Source organism: Tamandua tetradactyla, chromosome 17 (assembly GCF_023851605.1).
Source record: "Tamandua tetradactyla isolate mTamTet1 chromosome 17, mTamTet1.pri, whole genome shotgun sequence".
NCBI classification, from domain to species: domain Eukaryota; kingdom Metazoa; phylum Chordata; class Mammalia; order Pilosa; family Myrmecophagidae; genus Tamandua; species Tamandua tetradactyla.
In genome coordinates, this window is record NC_135343.1 from 74,398,317 (window position 1) to 74,421,638 (window position 23,322).

At 36.6% G+C, this 23,322-nt stretch overlaps 1 protein-coding gene across 5 annotated transcripts in view; it reads right to left on the reverse strand.

Moving 5' to 3' along the window:
* The window catches only part of SEPTIN10 (septin 10), a 52,919-nt gene that overhangs the window by 17,642 nt on the left and 11,955 nt on the right, over positions 1-23,322 (reverse strand). For all 5 annotated transcript variants that reach the window (XM_077134960.1, XM_077134959.1, XM_077134956.1 and 2 more), the window contains 3 exons: positions 8,972-9,040; positions 5,092-5,212; positions 4,492-4,687 (listed from right to left, as the gene is read on the reverse strand). In XM_077134960.1, coding sequence (XP_076991075.1) covers positions 4,492-4,687; positions 5,092-5,212; positions 8,972-9,025 — 371 coding nt within the window. In that variant the 5' untranslated portion in view covers positions 9,026-9,040. Of the gene's footprint in view, positions 1-4,491; positions 4,688-5,091; positions 5,213-8,971; positions 9,041-23,322 lie in introns of those variants that run through there.

Below are 23,322 nucleotides of genomic sequence, written 5' to 3' on the forward strand. Positions count from 1 at the left end.
CAGAAAGCAAAGCAGAATTCTATTAAGACATTTTAAAATGCCAGTCACTCAGACTCTATCAAGACACCAAACACATCTAAAACATTCTGAAATAAATAATCACAAATATTCTTCTATCTGAATGCTTTTCAAAACTAAAAACCACAATCATTTTCTGCCAAACAAGTAATATATTATAGCCATTCTTCCATAGTAATTGGCCCCACATTTCCATTTCCAATAGTGGAGTCACTCTTCCAAGAAAACAAAAACACTGGCTTAATATATTAAAATCACCCCCTTAAAATGACCAACAAGCTCTGGTAAGGAATTGACCAGGCCAAAATCAAAGGGAAAGTGGAAATAAAGAGCACACCAGAAGACTGGAAGAGGGGTGAGTAAACTATGGACCACAGGCCAAATCCTACCCACTGCTTTTGTAAAGCCTGCTTGGAATACAGGCATGTTCGTTCATTTACATATTATCTATGGCTGCTTTTGCACTACAACGGTAAAGATGGAACAGAGACTATACAACCTGCAAAGTTTAAAATATTTATGATCTGGCCTTTTACAGAAAAAGTTTGCTAACCCCTGCACAAAAGCCTCAAAGAGATTTTCAGCCTCTGGGGCCATCTGTCAATCTAGTTCTTGGGCTTTGTTTCTAAAGTTTTCAAAGAAAAAGAAGAAGAAATCAAAGGCCAGGATCTAAATAAGGTAGAAAATCTAATGAGATACTTTCCCCACATTGAGATGGGATCCTAAAAACATACACCTTTAAGGTAAGGGCAAACTAGCACTCAACAAGCACCCTGCTCCCAAACCTGGCAGGTGCTCACATGTGCATCTGTGCTACCTAGCCCAACACTTGCTCATGCGTGCACCCATGCCAGGGCTCTGACCACCCTGTGCACTCATGCTAGGGTTCCGCCCACCCGACATCACCTGCCTCTGACCCATGTCCCGCAAGCCCACCCCGACACACTTGTACATCTGCATCCCAGGCCCCCTGAGCCCCTTTCCCCTGTGCAAGGGCACACCAGCACCCCGCCCTCCCTGTTCCCCAACCTCTGTGCCAACCCAATACAGTGATACCCAGGAATCCCACACTCTACACAACAACCCACATCCTGCCTGCAACCAGCCCGCATGGATTCACTCAGCACCCCCTTCACCTCCAGCTGCGCCCCACCTCTGTTTCCTCCACTCTGCACCATGCTCCTGTGATCCTGGCCTGCCCGAGCTGCACCCCGCCCCACGCTCCACAACCCTGTGTCTCACACCCCAAGCTCACAAGCACCAGCACAGCGTCCTCTACCTGTGCCTATACCTGCACTGCAACCCATCACCGCACTGCTGTGCCCCACATCCTGCTCCACATCCATCCCACAAATACAAAGCTTTAGACTCCTGAAGGAAATCTACTTCCAAAGTAAGCCAATCAAGATATTTACATGCCTTGAAGGAAACAGAAGATCACTAAGCATATTAAGATGCAGAGATTGCTCAGTCTAAAGACCAAATTAAAACACTGGAGGAGACACAGACTTTGGAACAACTAATTAAAGATGTTCATATAACGCTGCTAAGTAAAATCACTGGGAAGGATAATAACATGAAGATCAAGAAGACACTAGAAGAACATAGAGAGGAATTTGAAAGAATAAATAGAAAAATAGCAGGTATCACAGAGAATATAACAGGCGGGAAACTTCCCAACTCTTATTAAAAATATTGTGCTGGTTTGAAAGGATTTATGTAACCTTTATAAAACCCTAGAAAACCCAGGTTTTAATCCTAATCAATCTTGTGGGAGCAACAGTTTCTTCTAATCCCTACTCAATATTATCGGTTGGAAACTTGATTAGGTTACCTCCACAGAGATGCGACTCAATCAATTGTGAGCATTAAATTGGATTAGAGGGAGACCTGTCTCTACCCATTTTACATGGGTCTTGATTAGTTTAATGGAATCCTATAAAAGAGACATTTTGGAAAGAGAATGACAGAACCACAGAGCCTACCAGCCAGCGACCTTTGGAGATGAAGGAGGAGGACGCTGCTGGGAAGCTTCGTGAAACAAGAGGCCTGCAGAGGAAGCTGGTAGACACTGCCAGGTCCACCAGGGGCTTTTCAGTGCAGAGAGAAACCCTAAACTTCAGGAGCTGTCTTGAACCAAGGTATCTGTCCCTGGATGCCTTAATTTGGACATTTTTACAGACTTGCTTTAATTGGGAAATTTTCTCTGCCTTAGAACTGTAAACTAGCAACTTATTAAAATCTCCTTTTTAAAAGCCATTCTGTTTCTGGTATATTGCATTCCAGCAGTTAGCAAACCAGAACAGACATAAATACGCAAACCAAAGAAGTCCAACGTTCTCCAAACAGAATAAATCCAAATAGGCCCTCCCCAAAACACACACTAATCAGTCTGTCAAATATTGACAAATATTGTGTCTGATACTCCTTTTATCTAGGGTATGGACAGAGGAGTAAAAAACATGGATAAAAAATAAATAATAATGGGAAGAATGGTTAAAATAAATAGGGTAGATGGAAATGCTAGTGGTCATTGAGAGGGAGGGGCAAGGGTTACGTATGCATGAGTTTTTTCTTTTTCTTTCTTTTTTTGGAGTGATGTAAATGTTCAAAATTATGATCATGTGATAAATACACAACTATGTGATGATACTGTGAGCCATTGATTATATACCATGTACAGAATGTTTGTATGTTAAGTTTTATCAATAAAAATATATTTTTTTAAATGTGACACAGATTCAAAGAGAGCATACACTATTGGAAAAATGCCACCAATAAACTTATTTGAAGCAGGACTACCAAAAATCTTCAATTTGTAAAAAAACACAGAATCTGCAAAGCACAATAAAGCAAGGACAATAAAATGAGGTATGCCCGTACACATACACATCTATGGCATAAATTTATAATGTAATGAGCAGCATATTACATATAGCCAAAAAACTAGAAAAAAATCTCATATCAGAGAGCATGATGCCATTTATATAAAGTTCAAACAGACAAAACTAAACAATAGTTTTTATAGATAAACACATAGGTTTAGCCCATTAAGAAATGCAAAGATCACAGAAGTTAAAATAGCGATGACCACTAAAGGAAGTAGTTAACCCTAGGGCTGGCTTTCTAAGGTGCAGGGCATATGTTGACCAGGGTGGCGAATGTATAGGGCATTGCCTTCATAATTAATTATTAACTTGTACATACATTTTGTATGTATTTTTCCAAATACGTATTCAAATGTTTAAAGAAGTTTGCCATGTATCATTTCAAATGTGATTCAACATACAAAAATTCAATTAATGCACAGGAAAAGGTCTGGGAAGACAACACTAAATTCGTAAGTGGTTACTTTGGAAAAAGAAATGGTCCCCAGGAGATGGCTAATACGGGTTTTCAATTTATGTGTATTATTTGATATTTTCATAGAAGCATGGTCATATATTACTTTGGCAAATGATAGAAGACAAATAAAAAAGTATCAAGTGATTTCAGAAGAATAGGAAGTTATACCTAATGTAGGTCTTATTCTACAGCCAGGTCTAATCTATTCGCCCTATGTTTAAGTTCATTTAAAAATAATTTCATTTATATATATATTAATTCATTCTAAATTGGTATCCATCTTGTAAGTATTAATATTTAAAGCAATGTGTTACAGACCCTTACCTCTGCCACTAACCTATTCTTCCTTAAAACCACATAAATCATTTCTTCATATTTAAGGCAGAACACAAACATGTTGAAAATACTATACTCCATCATAAATCTTACAACAAAAGTCAATATATGCAAAATATTTTCTTCTAATGCAAACTTTAGGAAACTAGGAAAAATACTTACATATTGGAAATACATACACTTCAAAAAAGAAAAAAAAAAGTATTGCTTTGCCCTAATCTATTTCCCCCTTTCACAGTTCAAATTGGATACAGAATCTATAATTAGTCTTTATAATACAATAGGAGAAATAATGACAATAAATTATGACAAGACAAAATATGAAAATTTCATTATCAAATCCTTCCAGCAATGCTTAATAATATAACTGGTTATTTTGGTTAGAATTTCACACGCACACACATACCAGAAAACCCATGCACCATGTATTAACCATTGTACATATTTGCCCTTTTATGTCTTGTTTTCTCTCCTCAACAAGATAAGATCTTGACTGAAAATTAGTAAAAGTCACCAGTAAACACTAAGTTGACATATTGGAAAATAATTTAAACAACTTTTGCTGAAATACATATTTTAATAATGTCATTCAAAGTATTCTAAAGAAATTGGACATATAAATAGAAAAACATCAATTTTCTAATAAGAACAGAACATTGCTTAATTATGTAAAATATTAAAGTTTGGAAGGAAAGGTATGGATTACCCATAGAAAATCAAATCACAGTCTATGAAATAAGTAGGCAATTAAAATAAGAAAAACTTGTTTTATTACTATAAGAAAATACAAACCTCTCTTCTTTGTTTATTTGGTCACCAAATCCCACTGTATTCACAACCGTCAACTTCAATCGAACATTACTTTCCTGGAGTTCATATGTCTGAGCTTTAAGTCTAACATGCGGGTAAAAATGTGAGGATTCACAGTCTTCAAAATTGGTATTAAACAATGTGTCAATTAGTGTTGATTTTCCAATTCCAGTTTCCCCTGAAATAAACAAACATTTATTTTCACAGGTGCATTTGATGAGTGAGAAGAAATACAACTGCAAACTCTTAGAGTGGTTTCAAGGATTCCAAATATTTTGGAGGATGGGCTGTTCAAGAAAGTACATGCTAAGGCTCGACCACTGAGTCAGTAGCAGAAATGAGAATGTATGCTAAATCACTCAGAACTCTGAAGAGAACACTGAAATGTTTAAAGAAGCAAGCAAACAAAAAAGTTTAAAGCAGTACAACTAAGAAAAACAAAAGTGACCGTTTAAATAACTGAAAAAAAATTGGAGTCATGATCTGAAATTGATAACATCAGCATCCTACTTCTTATGACAAATAGGAAGTAAATAACAAAGGCTCTGAAGGAACAACTACGAGGAAGAGGTCAGCACTTACCCACACAGAGAATATTAAAACAGAAGCCTTGCTGTATGGATCTATTGACCAGCTGATCAGGCAAACTTTCGAAACCAACGTGGCCAGACATAGTTAGCGAACGGATGTTTTCTCGTTGTAGCTGAAGGAAAAAAACAATGGCAACAGCAACAAAATGTTGGTTAAAATAGGAAATAGGCATTTTCGAAACAATGAATATAATTTATCAAAGAAACTGAAGATTTTACAATCATTATACCTCCCTCACCCAACATCAAATGGTTGAGTGAATTTGGGAGAAGAGAATTCTGTGTTCAAACTCTCAAAACATGTATTTCTTATTCCCTTCCTAGAGTTCTACACTATTTATAACATCAAAACATTTGATTTCCAAAAACAGAAAAATACCCAGGTGAACTATGGCATATCCAGTCACAAAATGAAAGTTCTACAACATTAAAGATGTTCACGATAGGGCGGGCCATGGTGGCTCAGTGGCAGAGTTCTCACCTGCCGTGCCGGAGACCCAGGTTTGATTTCCGGAGCCTGCCCGTGCCAAACAAAAAAAAAAAGCAAAAAGATGTTCACGATAAATGTTTAATAACTTGGAAAATTCCTACATTAAAATGTCAAGTTAAAAGAGTATAACACACAATAATATATATAGCTGCTGCTCCCAGTAATGGCAGGGTAACTTGAGGCAACATTCCTGCTGATAACAATTATAAAAACAAAAGCCATTCTAGGGAGACAGAGTTTGAATTTCATGTTCTTTATGTTAAAGGGACTTGGTAAACTTTAGCTCAGGCTTTCCACCGAAACCCTAGGCCACATTTTAGCATCAAATCCCAGGAATTGGGAATGCTCCCTAGGATCAAATCCCAGGAATTGGGAAAGCTCCCTAGTACTTAAAACACAACTGAAACAGACTCTTACAAAGTTAAAACCAAGGCCCGATATGGTCAATGTGACCACTTTTTAACTGCCTGCTAGAAAAAATTCAGGGCTTTCCAGAAGATAAAGAGAATCAAAATCTCTACAATGTATCATCCACAGTATCTACTATACAATAATAATAATTAAAAAAACTAGATAGGAAGAAGCAAAAATTTTGCTTGACTAAATTTTTTATTTGTAGTCAACAAAAAAAGCAGTCACTAGAAAGAGATTCACAAATGAACCAGATAAAAAATTACTTGATAAGGACTTTAAAATACCTATGATAAATATGCTAAAGAAGCGGTAGGAAAAAAAAGAATATAATGTGTGAGATGACAGAGAATTAAAAGAGAAGTAAGAACTGATTGCATATGTAGAATGGAATGATTTCTAAATGTTGTTAGCTAATCTTTTTTTTTAATTAATAAAATAAATAAATAAGAGAAGTAAGAAGGACCAGCCTCTCCAGGTGTACACTGAACACCCAGGTGTACCTTCAGGGTGGACACCCCTTCTCAACGTGAAAAAGTCAGAACAGGCATTCCCCAAAGATCTTACAGAGTGGGAGAAGGATTAAAGGAGCAGGAGGAGGTATAGCAGAGAAAACGGAATTTAGCAGATGAGTATGGTTGCTGATTCACTATATTAATATTACTTCTTGCCGCTGAGAAGGAAAAATCTGAGATGATGGAATGGTAGCCCATGACAAACTCTGGGGTCTGTTCTGTAACTACTTATTGCAGTGTGCTTTGAAAATTATCGCTTATTTTCTTTCTTTGCTTTGTATATATGTTATATTTTACAATAAAAAAAGTTAAAAGAAAAAACTTCAGGAGCAACCAGGTGTTGGGAAGACAAATTAAGCACAGATAAAACAAATATAAAATGATTAACAACTACTCATAAGAAATAATGCAAACCAGAAGAAACAAGAATGACATCTACACAATGCCAAAAGGAAAAAAAATGAAGAATTCTATAAAAAATGAAAATAACCTTTAAAAATAGAGAAATTTTCAGACAAACAAAATCTTAGAAAATTCATTGTCAGCAGACCTACACAATCAGAAGCATTAAGGACATTCTTCTAACCAAAGGAAAATGACAACAAATAGAAACTCAGTTCTACGAAAAGAAATGAAGATTGCCAGAAAGGAAAATATATGGGTAAATACTGGAAAATTATTTGCTTGCTCTAAGATCTTTAAGATATAGTTGACTTTTTACAATATGGCTGTATGAGTGTGAAAACCTTGCATCTGATGCTCCTCTTATCTAGAATATAGACAGATGAGTAAAAATATGGATAAAAAATAACAAATAATAGGGAGAACAAAGGTTAAAATAAATTGAGTAGACTGAAATACTAGTGGTCAGTAAGAAGGAAGGGTAAGAGGTATGGTCTATACGAGTTTTTTCTTTTTTATTTCTTTTCTGATGCAAATGTTTGAAAAAATGAACATGGTAATGAATATACAACTATGTGACACTATTGTGAGCCACTGATTGTACACCAAGAATGGAATGTTTGTATGCCAAGAATGTTTGTACGGTTTGTAGGTTAAGTTTTTACAATAAAAATGCTAAAATTTAAAAATATATATATAATTGTTTAAAGCAGTAACAACAACAATGAATTACAGAGTTTTAATAAATCAAGAAGTAAACTGTGTGATAATGACAGTACAAAAGATGGGAGGGGGGAATGGAAGAATACTGTTGCAAGGTTCCTACCTTATACATAAAGTAGCATAATACTGTTTGAAAGTACGGTGTGAGAAGCCTAGGTCAATTAACAGTTTAAGAAAAAGAAAAAAAAAATGTCCAAAGACCTAATAAACCAATAGTGGAAATAAAACAGAATCATAAGAGTGAAGGAGCAAATGGGACAAAGGGAAAAAAGTTGTAAGATGACAGACTTAAATCCAGCTGTAACTGCATTAAATATAAATGGTCTAAACAAGCAGTGGCCAGTAGAACTTTGTAATCAGAGAAACATTCTACATCTGAGCTGTCCAACAGGTAGCCACTAGGCACATGCTGCAATTAAACACTATAAATATGACAGTGCAGCTAAGGAAGTGAACTTTTATTTTCTTTTAACTAATTTACCATTAAATAGCCACATGTGCCTACTGACTTATATATTGGAAAGTGCAAGTTTAAATATTCCATTTAACAGAAGGAGATTGTCAAAATGGAGAACCTGAGCACATTAAGTAGAGGGGTACAAGAAGAGACCTGAAATACATACAGAACTAATGGTACTTATTTAATCTTAACTGAATTACCCATGTTTATATTTAAAATTTTCTTTAAAAAAAAAAATCTGTAACATCTCTTCTACCAAGTTAAATTGCTCCCCTGTTTTGAGTATAAATTTTAAAGGGAATTACCCAAAATTTCCCTCACATAGAAGCACACCTTAGAAGGAAACTTAGAAGCACTAAAGTTTAATCTCCCATTCAGTAAAGCATCTTTCGGCGACCATCCAGCTACTTCCTAAACTTTGTTGTCAGGTTTCTACAATTCACAAAGTTCTAAAAATAGTTCATCAAAAGTAGTGCTAGTCTTGGGTGTACGGGTGATTCACTGGTAGAATGTTCGCCTTCCACATGGGAGACCCGGGTTCAAATCCCAGACCACTCACCCCTCCCCTCCAAAAAAAAGAAAGAAAGAAAAAACAAAAAGTAGTGCACGTCTTACTGAGTGTTGTTGAGGTATTTAGAGTTTTAATTAGTTAATGTCAAATAGTATAGACAAGTGGACACAGCAATTATTTTCAGTTCATCATTGATTTTTAGTTTGGATCAATACAAAAGTTTGATACATATTCAAGGTAAATACAAACATAAATAAGCCTCCACAAAAGTTTCATAAATTCCCTGACTAGTTATTTTGAAATCACAGAAGCATTTAGAGTACAATAGTATATAGTTGTATATTTAAAAGACATACTCACTTTTTGTTCATCATCAGATACTGGTGAGGATGTACAACCTGCTTTTGTTGCCATGTGTGACTGAAAGAGCTGAAAGAAAAAAAAAAATAAAAACTTAAAAGTCTTGGAAAGTCCCAAAAAGTCTATAACAAAGCTCCTAGAGCTAAGAAATTAGCTCAGCCAAGTGGCAGGATACAAGATGAACATACAAATATCAGAAGTGTTTCTATACACTAGTAATGAGCAATCTGAGGAGGAAATCAAGAAAAAGATTCCCTGTACAACAGCAACTAAAAGAATCAAATATCTAGGAATAAATTTAACCAACTATGTGAAGGACATGTATGCAGAAAACTACAAAACGTTGCTACAAGAAATCAAAGAAGACCTACAGAAATGGAAGAACACTATGTGACCATGGACTGGAAGAATAAATATCTTACGATGTGAATTCTACCCAAATTGATTTAGATATTCAACCCAATCCCAGTCAAAATTCCAACAGCCTACTTTGCAGAAAGCTGATCATCAAATTTATTTGGAAGGGTACAGGACCCTGAAAAAATGAAAGAAGAAGAGAGTTGGTGGACTCACACTTCCTGACTTCAAAGCATATTACAAAGCTACATTGGTCAAAGAAGCATAGTACTGACATAAAGATAAATATATTGACCAATAGAATCAAATTTAGAGTTGAAAAGTTGAGCCTCATAGTGAGACTGCCGAATCTGCTCAGCTGGGACAGAACAGTTTCTTTCACAAATGGTGCTGGGAAAACTGGATATCCATATGCAAAAGAATGAAAGAGGACCCTGATTGTACACCCTACACAAAAATTAACTCAAAATGGATCAAAGACTAAATATAAGAGCTAGGACTATAAAACTCCTAGAGGAAAATGTACAGAAGCATCTTCAAGATCTTGTGGTAGGCAATGGCTTCTTAGACTTTACAACCAAAGCACAAGCAATGAAAGAGAAAAACAGATAAATGGGACCTCCTTAAAATGAAATACTTTTCTGCTTCAAAGGACTGTCAAGAAAGTGAAAAGGCAGCCTATTCAATGGGAGAAAATATTTGGAAACCATATATCCAATAACAGTTTAATATCCAGAATATATAAAGAAATCTTGCAACTCAACAATAAAAAGACAACATAATTTTAAAATAGAAAAAAGACTTGAATACACAGTTTAAAGAAGAAATACAAATGGCTACAAAGCACATGAAGAGACACTCAACATCACTAACTAAGGGAAATGCAAATCAAAACCACAATGGGATGTCACTCCACACCTACTAGAATGCCACTAATAAAAACAACAACAGGAAACTGTAACTGTTGGAGAGGATGAATACTCATTCATTCACTGCTGGTAGGAATGTAAAATGGTACAGCTGCTGTGGAAGAGTTTAGTTCCTCAGGAAGCTAAGTACAGAATTGTCATCTGATCTGTCAATCCCACTACAATGTATATGCCCAGAAAACTGAAACCAGGCACTCAAATAGACATTTGCATGCCGATGTTCATAACAACATTATTTAAAATAATTCACATGTGAAAAAACTCACAGCTGGCAAACAATGGAAGCAACCCAAGTTTCCATCAACCAATGAATGGATAAACAAAATGTGGTATATACATACAATATGTATTATTCAACTGTAAGAAGGAATGAAGTCCTGATGCATGCAAAAACATAGATGAACCTTGAGGACACTACATTGAGTGAACTGAGCTAGATACAAAAGGACAAATACTGTATGATCTCACTGATATGAGCTAGTAATAAGTAAACTCATAGAGTTAAAACCTAGAATATTATAGGTTACCAGGCGATAGAATGGGGGTAGTGAATGGGGAGCTGATGCTTAATTTGTACAGAAAGTTCCTAATTAGTTTGATTGTAAATGTTTGGAAATGGATAGTAATGATGGAAGCATATTATTGTGAGTATAATTAACAACACTGAATTATGTGTATATGAGTATGGTTGTGGTTGGAAGGGGATGCTTACAGTCGTGTATGTCACTAGAAAGAAAGCTAGAAGATAAAACATGGGACTTTTTAATATAGTGAACCCTGTTGTAGATGATGACTGTGATTATTACAAATATAAGAATGTTCTTCCATGAGCTAGAACAACCATACATCCCTAATACAAGGTATTAATAGGCTGGTGTATCAGAAAAAACATACACCTAAGGTAAACTATGAACTACAATTAACAGTAATACTGTAATATTACTTCACCAATTGTAATAAAGGCACCACAACAATGCTAAGTATCAATGATTGGGAGTTATGAGGGGTATGGCATTTTTCTTTTTGGAGCAATGAAAACCTTCTCAAGTTGATTGGAGTGGTGAATGCACAACTCTGTGATTATACCAAAAGCCACTGATTGTACACTTTGGATGGATTGCATAATGTGTGAATAAAACCGTTTAAGAAAAACAAACTTAAAAGTCAAAGCCACAGTGAGATACCACTTCACACCCAGAGCACAGCTATTATTTTAAAAAAAAACAAAACAGAACATAAATGTTACCTAGGTTTGAACAACATAACTTTCATGTATTGCTTCTAGGAATGTAAAATGGTACAGTCACTGTGAGAAAGTTTGGCGGGTCCTCAAAAAAAAGTTAAACAGAGAATTTTAACATATGGCCCAACAATTGCACTCCAAGGTATATATGCGAAATAACTGAAAGCAGGGACTCAAACAGATACTTGTATACCAGTGATCATAGCAGTGTTGTTTACAATAGCCAACAGTGGAAACAAGTCCAGTAACGGTTAAACAAAAAGTGGTATATATCCATGCAATGGGATATCATTCAGCCATAAAATGGGATTAAGTACTGATTCATGCTCTAATATGGATGAACCTTAAAAACATTATGTTGAGTGAAATAAGCTGGATATAAAAGGACAAATATTGTATGATTCCACTTACATGAAACATGTAAAATAAGCAAATTCATAATGACAAAGGTTACCAGGGGCTGGGAATGGGAATGTGCCCATATTACTTACTGTACAAAGTTTCAAATGTTTGTGGTGATAAAAATGTTGGTAATGGGTGGTGTTTTAGTTTGTTAAAGCTGCCGGAATGCAATATACCAGAAACTAAATGGCTTTAAAGAGAATTCATTAAGTTGCAAGTTTATAGTTCTAAGGCCATGAAAATGTCCAAATTAAGGCATGCAGAGAAAGATACCTTAACTCCAAAGAAAGGATTAATGAAGTTAGGAGTTTCTCTCTCAGCTGGGAAGGGTCTCCTAGCTTTCTCTCATTTCATAAGGCTTTCCCAGGGGTGTTTTCCTTCTGCATCTCCAAAAATCTCTAGCTGTGTGGGTTCTGTTAGCACTGAAGCTTTTTCTAACATGGTTTCCTCTTAACAGGCTCCAGTAAGCAACCCACCTTGAATGGGCAGAGACACATCTTCATGGAAACTACCTAATTAAAAGGTCCTACGCACACCTGGATGGGTCACACTCCATGGAAACAATCAAAAAGATCCCATCCACAGTGTTCCCACATGGATGGAGGTGGCCTAAGGATACAATGATTGAGGAATGGAAGGGGGAACTATGAGGTATGCATACAATGGACTACCGAGTAGCAGCAAGAAGGAATGAAGTTGTGAGGCAAGCAATTAGAAGAATGAACCTTACCTGTATGTTGAATGAAATATCAGGAACAAAAAGACAAATATTATCATGCCTCAATCATATGGACTAACTATAATGTAAAAATTTAGTGAACTGAAGTCAAGAACATGGTTTATCAGGTTGGGGTCTATTGTAATGGGTCCTAAATTGTTAGCTCTTACAGTAGTCAGATATATTCAGGAGGTGAAACTGTTAATTCTAAATTCTGAGATACTAAATTCTGTATCCTGGTCGTTCTCAGAAACTTTGGGTATTTATGTGAAACCTGAGATTCAGAGTTAGAGCTCTGAAGCTATGAAAGTCAGCTGTACCTCGTACAGGAACTGTTCAAAAGTTGAAAAAAGGGATACGAGGGTTAGTTCAGTGGTGGAATTCTTATCTGCTATGCAGGAAACCCAGGTTCAATTTCCAGTCCATGCACTTCCCATAAAACCAACCAAGCAACCAACAAAAACAAACAAAAAAAAATTCAACAAAATGGTGCTACAATAATGGGATACTCACATGAAAAAATGAAATGTGACCCCACCATACAGCATACAATAAAAAAAAAGTTGAAAAAGTGATCAGACTTCAAGTAGAGATATGAATTAAACTGAACTGGATAGGACTAACATATGTCAGAACACAGGGTAAAGGATGGTATCGTCCATATTTTAAAACTTCAACTTCCATGTGAGACCAAAGGGACAGATGTTTATTTGGTGCAAAATTTATATTCTGGGTAGTACATTACCTAATTTAACTTGTATGGTCAGTTTAGTTGAATATATAAGTACATGGAATCTTCAATAGTGCATGAGATTTTGTTGGTTTGTCCAGGTTAGTGTGATACCCGGTTATATCCCAGAGTAATATGGGCAGTGATAAAAGAAGTATTTGCAAAGTCCCCTTGGGGGACTGAGGAGAAAGGCGGAATTCAACTTCCCCATTTGAAGAATTTCTCACATTCTTGCAAGCAGTGGGAACTCTCAAATCAATAGGCGAGCCCTCAGTCTTGGGGTTGGCCCTATGAAACTTATTCCTGCAAAGGACAGGCTAAGCCTACTTAAAGTTAGGCCTACAAGTCACCCCCAGAAAACCTCTTTGGTTGCTCAGATGTGGCCTAAGTCAACTTGGCAGGAGAACTCACTGCCCTCCGTCCTATGTGGGACATGACTCCCAGGGGCGTAAATATCCCGGGCAATGTGGGACAGAAATCTAGGGTGAACCAGGACTCAGCATCAAGGGACTGAGAAAGCCTTCTACACCAGAAGGGGGAAGAGAGAAATGAGACAAAATTAAGTTTCAGTGGCAGAGAGATTTCAAATAGAGTTGAGAGGTCAACCTGCAGGTTCTTCTAATGGATTATATAAATGTTCCTTTTTAGTTTATGGTGTATTAGAGTTGCTGGAGGGAAGTACCTGAAACTGTTGAACTGTGTTCCAGTAGCCTTGATTCTTGAACACGATTGTATAAAGATAAAACTTTCATAATGTGACTGCGTGATAGTGAAAATCTTGTGTGTGAAGCTCCTTTTATCCAGGGTATGGACAGATGAGTAAAAAAATATGGATAAATAAATAAATAATAGGGAGGATAAAGAGTAAAATTAATTGGGTAGATGGAAATACTAGTGGTCAATGAGAGGGAGGGGTAAGGGGCATGGTATGTATTTTTTCCTTTTTCTTTTTTTTTTTTCAGAGTGATACAAATGTTCTAAAAAATGATCATGGTGAAAAAAAAAAGAAAGGGATCATGGTGATGAATACACAACTATGTGATGATATTGTGAGTCACTGATTGTACACCATATATGAAATGTATGCATATGACAAATTCTCAATAAAAATGTTTAAAAAAGAAAAGATCCCACCCAGCAATGGGACTAAAGCACACGGCTTTTCTGGGTACACATAGTTTCAAATCTGCACAGATGGCGAAGGTGGTAGCATAATCTTGTAAATGTAATGAAGTCACTGAATTGTCTATTTTTAAATGGCGAATTTTATAATATCTGTTACTACAATAAAATTTAAGACCTTAAAATACAAACATTACTCGGAAAAGCCTATATCCAAATGACATATTTACATTAATAAAGATTTTAATATAGTTATCACTAAATTTTGACTGGTAGTCCACACTACTGATTCATGTTTAAGATCATGGCTTTCTAGCTGGATAGCATTTGCACAAACATATATAATATAAACATATACACAAACATATATAAACATATAAGTGATACACTTATTCTCCCTGCCACATACACAAACACACACAAACTGTCTTACGAACTGTGAACTCCCATTTACAAACAAGCCTACAAGGAACATTACTTTTACCTTTTTTTTTTTTGCGTGCACCGTCCGGGAATCGAACCTGGGTCTCCCGCATGAAAGTCGAGCATTCTACCACTGAATCACCCGTGCACCCTACATTACTTTTATTTAAAAGACTTCATAGGATTAAAAGGGAAAAATAAGGTATTTCACTTTTAAAACTATTCTAAGAGCCAAGATGACACTCAAAATTAGGTATATTCCATGAACCATGCCAGGGGAAATAGAAATGTTGACTGCTCCAACTGCAGCATAGTTGGGAAAGCAGGGATTTAAAAATCCGAACAAGTTTATTCACCCAATTAAAATAAAAGTAATTATCATTTATAGAATTCCTATATGTCCATCACTATGCACACCAATTAAGTAAATTTTATTGTTTAATCCTGACAAAAGATCTGAGCTTTACACATTATCATTCCCACAGCCTAGATAAGACAATAAGGATTCAGTAAAGTTAAGTAACTTAACTGGCTCAAAGTTATACATGCCAGGAAGCTGTTTCATGATTCCAAAACCAATGTCCTTTCTACTGTCCCAAGTTGTAAACCAAATACATATACACTGTGTTTGCAATTGTAAGGAATGGTAAGAGATGTGCTAATTCAAAGAAAGGCTCACTGCTTAAAATGGCACTGCTATTCTACCTTTGAATATCGTACAAGAAACTGAGAAAATACGGCACTTTTCAAAAGTAATATTATACATGGATGTTGGAGGAAAAAGCGATCAGTACCAATAAGAATTCAATACAAAATAAGTTTTGTTCCCACCCCTGATTTCTCAATATCTGCTCTTGAGCCCTGGGGCCACGGGACTCATATACCCTTCCAGAGACAGACTATAGACAAGTCTCTTGTCTACAGAAATGGTAGCAGCCTATTGCTCCATAACATGCTTTTCTCACTTAATCTATCCTGGAGATTGTTTCACCTTAACATACGTATAGATTCACCTCAATGTCATCCTTTCTCTAGGACACCGTTCTGTTCTATATACTACTTCATAAGATGGGGCTTCCCTCTTTATTTCAACAGTTCCCTAGCCTTCAATTACAATGAACTGTACTGTAAAGAATACTTGTGTCCGCATGTCTGAAGAACGGGACAAGCTTTCCACTGCAGTACAGGAAGCAGTGTTCCTGGCACCCCACCCCACCCCTGGAACTGTGAACGGCATCACATGCAGATACATCGGCAGGCATCACGACTGCATATTATGGAAGGTTAACAACCATCTTCATCACGTACATTACAGGTAAAATAAGCTTTCTGCAGACTGGCCTTGTGACTTAACCACTACACGTAACATCATTTCCAAATCTTCAGTAGCTAACAACACACTTTTCCAAGATGACTCTTGCCAGCTGGAAGCTGATATACTTATTAAAAAGCACACAACAAAAGGTAGCTGATGAACACATAGGCAGTGCTGGCCATATTTTCACAATTTGAAAAGTGAAAAGATGTAACAATCCAAAGCACTCAGAATTGCCCTAAGGTTGTTGTTTTTTAAAATCCACACACATTCTTCACCTTGCAGCTCCACTCTGAAATGCCCCGTTCACCCCCAAGGCTGTGTGGTGCATGCCAGTGGCTCTTGTCCCTCCACTACACTTGCACAGAGTCGAGAGAGCCACTGGGAAAGAACCACTGGTGGTTATGGAAATCGGGAGACTAAGATATCACTGAAGGTAAGAGCAGTTTTCAAAGAAGACAGTGATATGTTGAACCGAATCAGGAAAGATGTATAGTACCAAATAAAATGGCATTTAAGATAAAAAAAAAAAAAATCCACAAACCCAGAATGGAGGCAGATTTCATACTTGAAGAAAGTAAACAGTAAGTGTAAGAGTTTGGTAGGAAAAAGGGTTCACTGGTCTCATGTTACAAAGTTAAGATAAGGTTGGTTGACAGATAGATGAGTACCAGCATACTTGCAAGTTTGAAGTCTCCATTTAGACTCTGACTTTTTGATAATGGCAAAGGAGCACCGCAGAAAACACTGGCTTAAGGGCCCTTCAAGCCATGCATGAGGTCACTACACATTTATCCTTCCAGAGAGGGGCCTCGGCACTGTGACTTCCTGATGTTAACACATTACCTGCTCACGGCCGAGTAACTGAGGCTACCGTGATGAGCTACACATCCAATGAACTGAAGAAAAGAGTATTTAGACTGATTAACTTCAATGAAAATTAAACTTTTAAAAATTACTGGGAAGTAGTTTTCAGTTTCTAAAATAATGGACAGAATTTGATTAGATTCTATGAAATGCTACCAAGTAAGCAATTCAGTTGATAGGTAAAATTTGCTAAGAAAAAATAAAATAGTTTGTACTCATATATCACTAAAATTTGATTAATAAAACCTAGGCTAAGTTTCTGTCATTTATGTAAGTTTTTATTTTAATGTACGTTCTTATCAAATATCCACTTTTGTTTATTCATTTCCTGTGTTTCTGAACACCTGCCAAAAGCCTACATAAAATCTCTGTGGATAAATATTTTAATCAGGAAGTTTGAATGAGTCACACAAAAGTAATACAAATAGCTGTTTTTAATATTTTTCATTGACAGTACTTGACTGGTCAAATTTCCAAAACAAGTTTTAGAATAAAAACAGTTTTCAATAAATTAATAGGACAGTATTTGCGGTAAAATAACTAGGGGAAAAAGGATGACTGAGTCCCTTTAGGAGCAAAAGAACTAAATGTAGGATTAAGGTAACCTAAATTAAAAAAAAAAAAAATAAGGAGGGGTCCACACCACTGACCACCTACTCACCATGCGCAAATCACCATTCTGGGGCACTATAGTCTCAAGAGTAGTAAGCAACCCTTGACCTTCAGACCTTATCTAAGAGAAACACGAACTCCTACCAGGTAAGCACATTCTCATTCTAAAGCACAAGGGAGACAAAGAAAATCACTGCCCACCCTCAGACAATTCACGTTTTCTGTAGTTTATGTTTTAAAAACATATACACATCATGCAGGTGGGCCAAGGTGGCTCAGCAGGCAGAGTTCTCACCTGCCATGCCAGAGACCTGGGTTTCAATTCCTGGTGCTGCCCATGCAAAATAAAAAAGTGCTTTAGGGCGGGCAGTGGTGGCACAGTGGCAGAGTTCTTGCCTGCGCTGCCAGAGACCCGGGTTCGATTCCCAGTGCCTGCCCATGTTAAAAAAAAACAAACATATATACATCATATACACACAAACACAAATACATTTAAATCTACACACCTACTGCCAGAGGGGAAAACCAAGCAATAGAACATTTTAAAGTAGTAAGAGGATTATCAAGTTATCCACCTCCTCCAGAATTCCAGGTTGGGAGGTGGGAGGTATAGCCAACACAGTGGCTCTTGGATCCCTTGGGAGATACACAGGAGATGACCTTTGTCCTATCGGTCAATTATGGGATAATATTTTGTGATTCTTTCATCATAGGAACCAGATAACAACTTTCCTTACCCTATGTGGAAGCATTCCTGAAATCTTATACCCTCTCCTTAGGTATAACATGACCCTCAAAGGAACAGAATTCTGACTTTGCTTTACAGTAGCTTCATTTTAACTTTACTTTTCACATTTTTTAATCTTTTCTTAATATAGATTTTATTTATTTATTTTTTTTGCATGGCCAGGCACCAAGAATCAAACCCAGGTCTCTGACATTGTAGGCGAAAGTTCTGCCACCGAGCCACCACCAATATTTTTTATCTTTTAAAGTTAATCCAAGAAACAGAACCAAAATTTTCAAATTGTCCCCCAAAGCCCCTGGGCTTCTATGAGGTGGTTCCTGGAGTTTCATGGGAAAAAATAAATGATGAAAAACGGACACAGTGACAGAGAAGGAGAGCATGAAGCGCACAGTCAAAGGAATTCTGATCTGGATGTATTTTATGGGTGGGTACAGCAGTCTTTGGCTTTGAAAAAAATAGTTGGAAAGACACCACAGACTCATTATTTGAAATAGAATTTTACAAAGTCTCCAAGTTAAGGAAGCTTTAAAATACTTAATAGTGCTGATCTGAAATTCTCTTAAAAACAAGCAGCAACAATACCTTATTCACAACATTCAGAGGACAATTTTAGAAAAGTATGCTAATTATAACCCAGAAAAAGGAAAGAATTCACCTGAAATCAATAATGATCTAAAAGACAGGGTAAATATAAGCAAAGTAAGCAAGCCTTGACCTCCCAGGTACATGTGTTAGAGTGTGTTAGCATAGGGTAATTTATGGTTATTCCTAGGCAGCATTAAAACATAACCTCAATTTTACCATCACTCCAAAATAAATATAAACGTTAAAGGATAACATCAAAGTCATATATTTAGCCTCAAAAATTCATCAGGACAAAGAAATCTTGACAGCAGTCCATGTAAAAAGAAAGCTACCAGGTGCTTCAAGCTTGAGAAAAGCTTGTAGTATAAAATGGGTACTTAAAACACAAATGCAATCCTACTTTAAAATTACTTCTTGCCATTAATTAGAAAAGGAGTAGTTTATGTTTATTATAGGGAAAACTACCTTGTTTCTAACTTTTGGCATTTCAATGAATCTGCAATGAACTTCCATCTTGAGGCAGCCAAAGAAGTGGGACAACCTGGGTCTCCCTTCAAGAAACAACTTGCCTTTTGGTTACAAAGAACACAATTAACTGACAGCCTCCACCTGACTCACTTTAGGATCCACCCAGTGTTAGAACCAAGACCACGCTCTCTTCCAGGCAGCCGCTAGCTAACAAATGAGCACAATGCCGGGGCTGGGTCTGGTCCTTTCTGACCAATGCAGGAGTGATCTGTATCACTGAGAGTCTCTGCCTCAAATTCTGCTTTCTCCCCTCTTTCTTTCCACAGATGTGAGAATGTACATCATAGCTTGAAAGCTTTGCCTGACCAAACCTGCTTCATTGATCTTCATCTTTCACAGGCATTACTGCCTCTCCCCCTTCCTCCCCAAAATCTCTTAACTCCTTTCTCAGCATCTGCTCTCCAAGAATCCAAACTAACATACTTGTACAAGCATAAATTATTTTGTACATTTGATAATTTCCTCATAAATTCTTAAAAGTATAAACATATTGCTAAACTACCCCTCAAAAAGTCTACCTGCTTACATTTCCAATATTAGTATATAAAAGTACCCATTTCATTACACACTAATCAACCCAAGGTATTAACAATTGTTAAATTTTTGTCAATTTGATAGACAAAAACTGACATTTTAATTTGGCTTCTAGAATTTTGAGGATTTTTTTCAGATTACTGGCCATTTCTATTGGACAAATTACCAGTTCATGTTACTATCAGTTGAGCATGCTATAGAGAAAATTCTTGCACTGAGTGGGAAGGTAGAATAACAATCTTCTAAGGTTCCTTTCAACTCAGATTTTATAACTGTATCCTCTGAGCAACTCATGAGCAAAAAGTATGTGATAGGGTAGAGAATGAAGAATGAGTAATGGAAATTGCACATACAGACAGGGTGGATTAAGGGAAGACACAAACAAATTGCATCTAGTTTATAGGAAAAGACATCGTGGACTTGAAATCTCAAGGCATGACCTCATGGGAGAAGGAGAATGTTCCACACAGACTAGGTGTTAGAAAAACCAATCAAATTTGAATAGTCATTTATTTAACACAGGTAAAAGCAAATGGAAAAGGAGCTAGAATAAAAGGGAAGACAGAAAACATGGTTACTCATTGAAAGGAATTAAAACTGACAATGAACATTTGGGAAAGAAAAAACACTGAGAAAATCAGTGTGAAGTCTGTCAATACACACTGCCTTTCATTTATTCTACAAATATACAGAGTATTTACTAAAAGGTATTACATCTTAAAAAGGACAGAACAACAGATTTTAGGATCAAAGATGAGTAAGCAATATCACTGCAATCCAAATTTTAGTACAGATGGGAGACATGTATACAACTAAAAACAACTAAAAAGACAGTGAATAAACTATGAAAATGCAGTACAATTTTTAAACAGCACCAAGGGACCCTGCAAGTTTAGTGCTTACAATGTAAAAGGGACACTGTTCAGCATGGTCTTCCTCTAGTCCTATTCAGCTTTGAGAGTCAAGAGTAAAGTCCGCAGACAGATGAATTTGTGTAGGTTGGGGTTTTGCCAAAGCAGAATGCTGAAGCAAAAGAGGGAGTTGAGATGGGCAAGTAAATGATTGTAATGATGGACCACAGACTCAAAGCTGGGCAAGAAGGAAAGAGACGGCATGAAGGACATGAGGGGCAGAGAAAAAGGTAGTAGATCGATGGATTATAGGTCAAAGAATTCTGGGATTCAGAGGGAATAAACAGGCAAAGCAAGGAGGTCTAGTTAGGGCAAAATGCCTGAACTGAAATTATGAAGGGTTGCAGTTATTGGTAATGACAAGGTCAGAGTTTAACTACAAGAAGGAGGGACTTAAGTAGGGTAGAGAATATGAGAAAATTAAAGAACATATGGTCAAGAACTGAGAAGGCAGGGTACTGAAGGGATAATCTGCGTGGATACTGTGTCAGCCAGAATTGCGACAGAATTAGTGATAAAGTAGTCTCAGTCCAGTAGGGCCAACCAACTAAAGATGGATAAGTATACTATACTAACCATAGTATATCTGTTCCCCACTTTGTAAGGCCCTCCTATGTAATGAAGAAATTTAAATGTCCACCAAACTGTAACTTCCCACTTGAAAATCTCCTACTCACTTGCCTTTACAAACCTTATAACCTGCTTGTCATCTTGAAACTCTCACTCCAGCTTTCACAGTTTGAGATCTTCCCTACTTTAGCACTTTTTCTTTCAATAAACTGCAGCTTTACATGTTTTTGTGACTTTCTTTTGATACTACACACCTATCAGAATGAATAAAATAAAAAAAGCCAACACCACATACTGGCAAGGATGCAGAGTAACAGGAACTTTCATCTATTGCTGATGGGGATGGTATACAAAAAATATTTAGGAAAACAGTTTGACAGTTTCTTATAAAGTTAAACATAGACTTAACATATCAGCCTGCACTCCTACTCCTAGACACTTACCCAACTAAAATGAAAACTTATATTCATACAAAAACCTGTATATGAATGTGTATAGTAGCTTAATTCATAATTGCCAAGAACTGCAAACCCAAATGTTCTTGAACAAGAGAAAGAATGAATAAACTAAACTGTGGTACATACATACAAAGGAATTCTATTCAGCAATAAAAAGGAACATGGATAAATGGATAGTTCCCATTGCTACCTATCATAACTTGCCAAACCCCAACCAAAACCATTCCAGTCAATCATAAAGAACACCTAGGGCAATATATAAGATTCTACGAAGGTTTCATGCACTAGGGTAACTTTCCTGATACCTACAACCTCCAGATGGGTCCCTGGACCAGATAAGTCCTGAAACCTAGAGGGTCCAGCCTCTCTAGAACATCAGTTAGTTCCATCTTCTTACCCCATAGTAGTGACAGCCCTTTCCAACATGAAAAAGTTAGAATGGCCATAACTCAAATACCCCAAAAGAGTGGGACAGAAAGATCAAAGGTGATGGTGGAGCTTATACAGACAAGGTAGGGTTTAACAAACAAGTATGACTGCTGAATCATTACATTGATAGTTCTTTTAGTCTCTAGTATCTTAGAGCAGCTAGAAGTAAAAACCTAAAATTGTGGAATTGTAACCCATACCAAACTCTGAAATCTGTTCTATAGCTAATTATTGTGCTGTGCTTTAAAATTTATTGTTTTTATATTGATTTTATTTTTCATGAAAAAAAAAGTCGATTGTGATGACAAAAAAAAATTTTTATTCCTTCTAGCCTTCTATATTCTGGAGCAGCTAGAAGGAAAAATCTGAGAGGAAGGTATGGTAGCCCATGACAAACTCTGGGATCTGACCTGTAACTACTTGTTGAAGAGTGCTTTGAAAACTATTGCTTTTTTCTTTCTTTGCTTTGTATGTACGTTATATAATTTAAAAAGAAATGATATGCCTAATTCCACTTATGCGATATTCTGGGAAAGGCAAAACAATAGGAACAGAAAATGGATCACTGGTTGTCAGAGACTGAAGACAGAAGGCAAGGTTGACTACAAAGAAGCACAAAGGAAATTAGGGGTTGGGGAGGTGATGAAACTAAACTGTTCTAGATTCGACGGTAGTTGTGGCTACACAACCATATGCATTCATCAAAACTCACAGAATTTTTTTTTTTTTACATGGGCAGGCACCAGGAACCGAACCTGGGTCTCCAGCATGGCAGGCAAACACTCTACCACTGAGGAACCGTGGCCCACCTAAAACTCATAAACTTTATATACTAAAAAGGATAATATACTATACATAAATGTGCTGTTT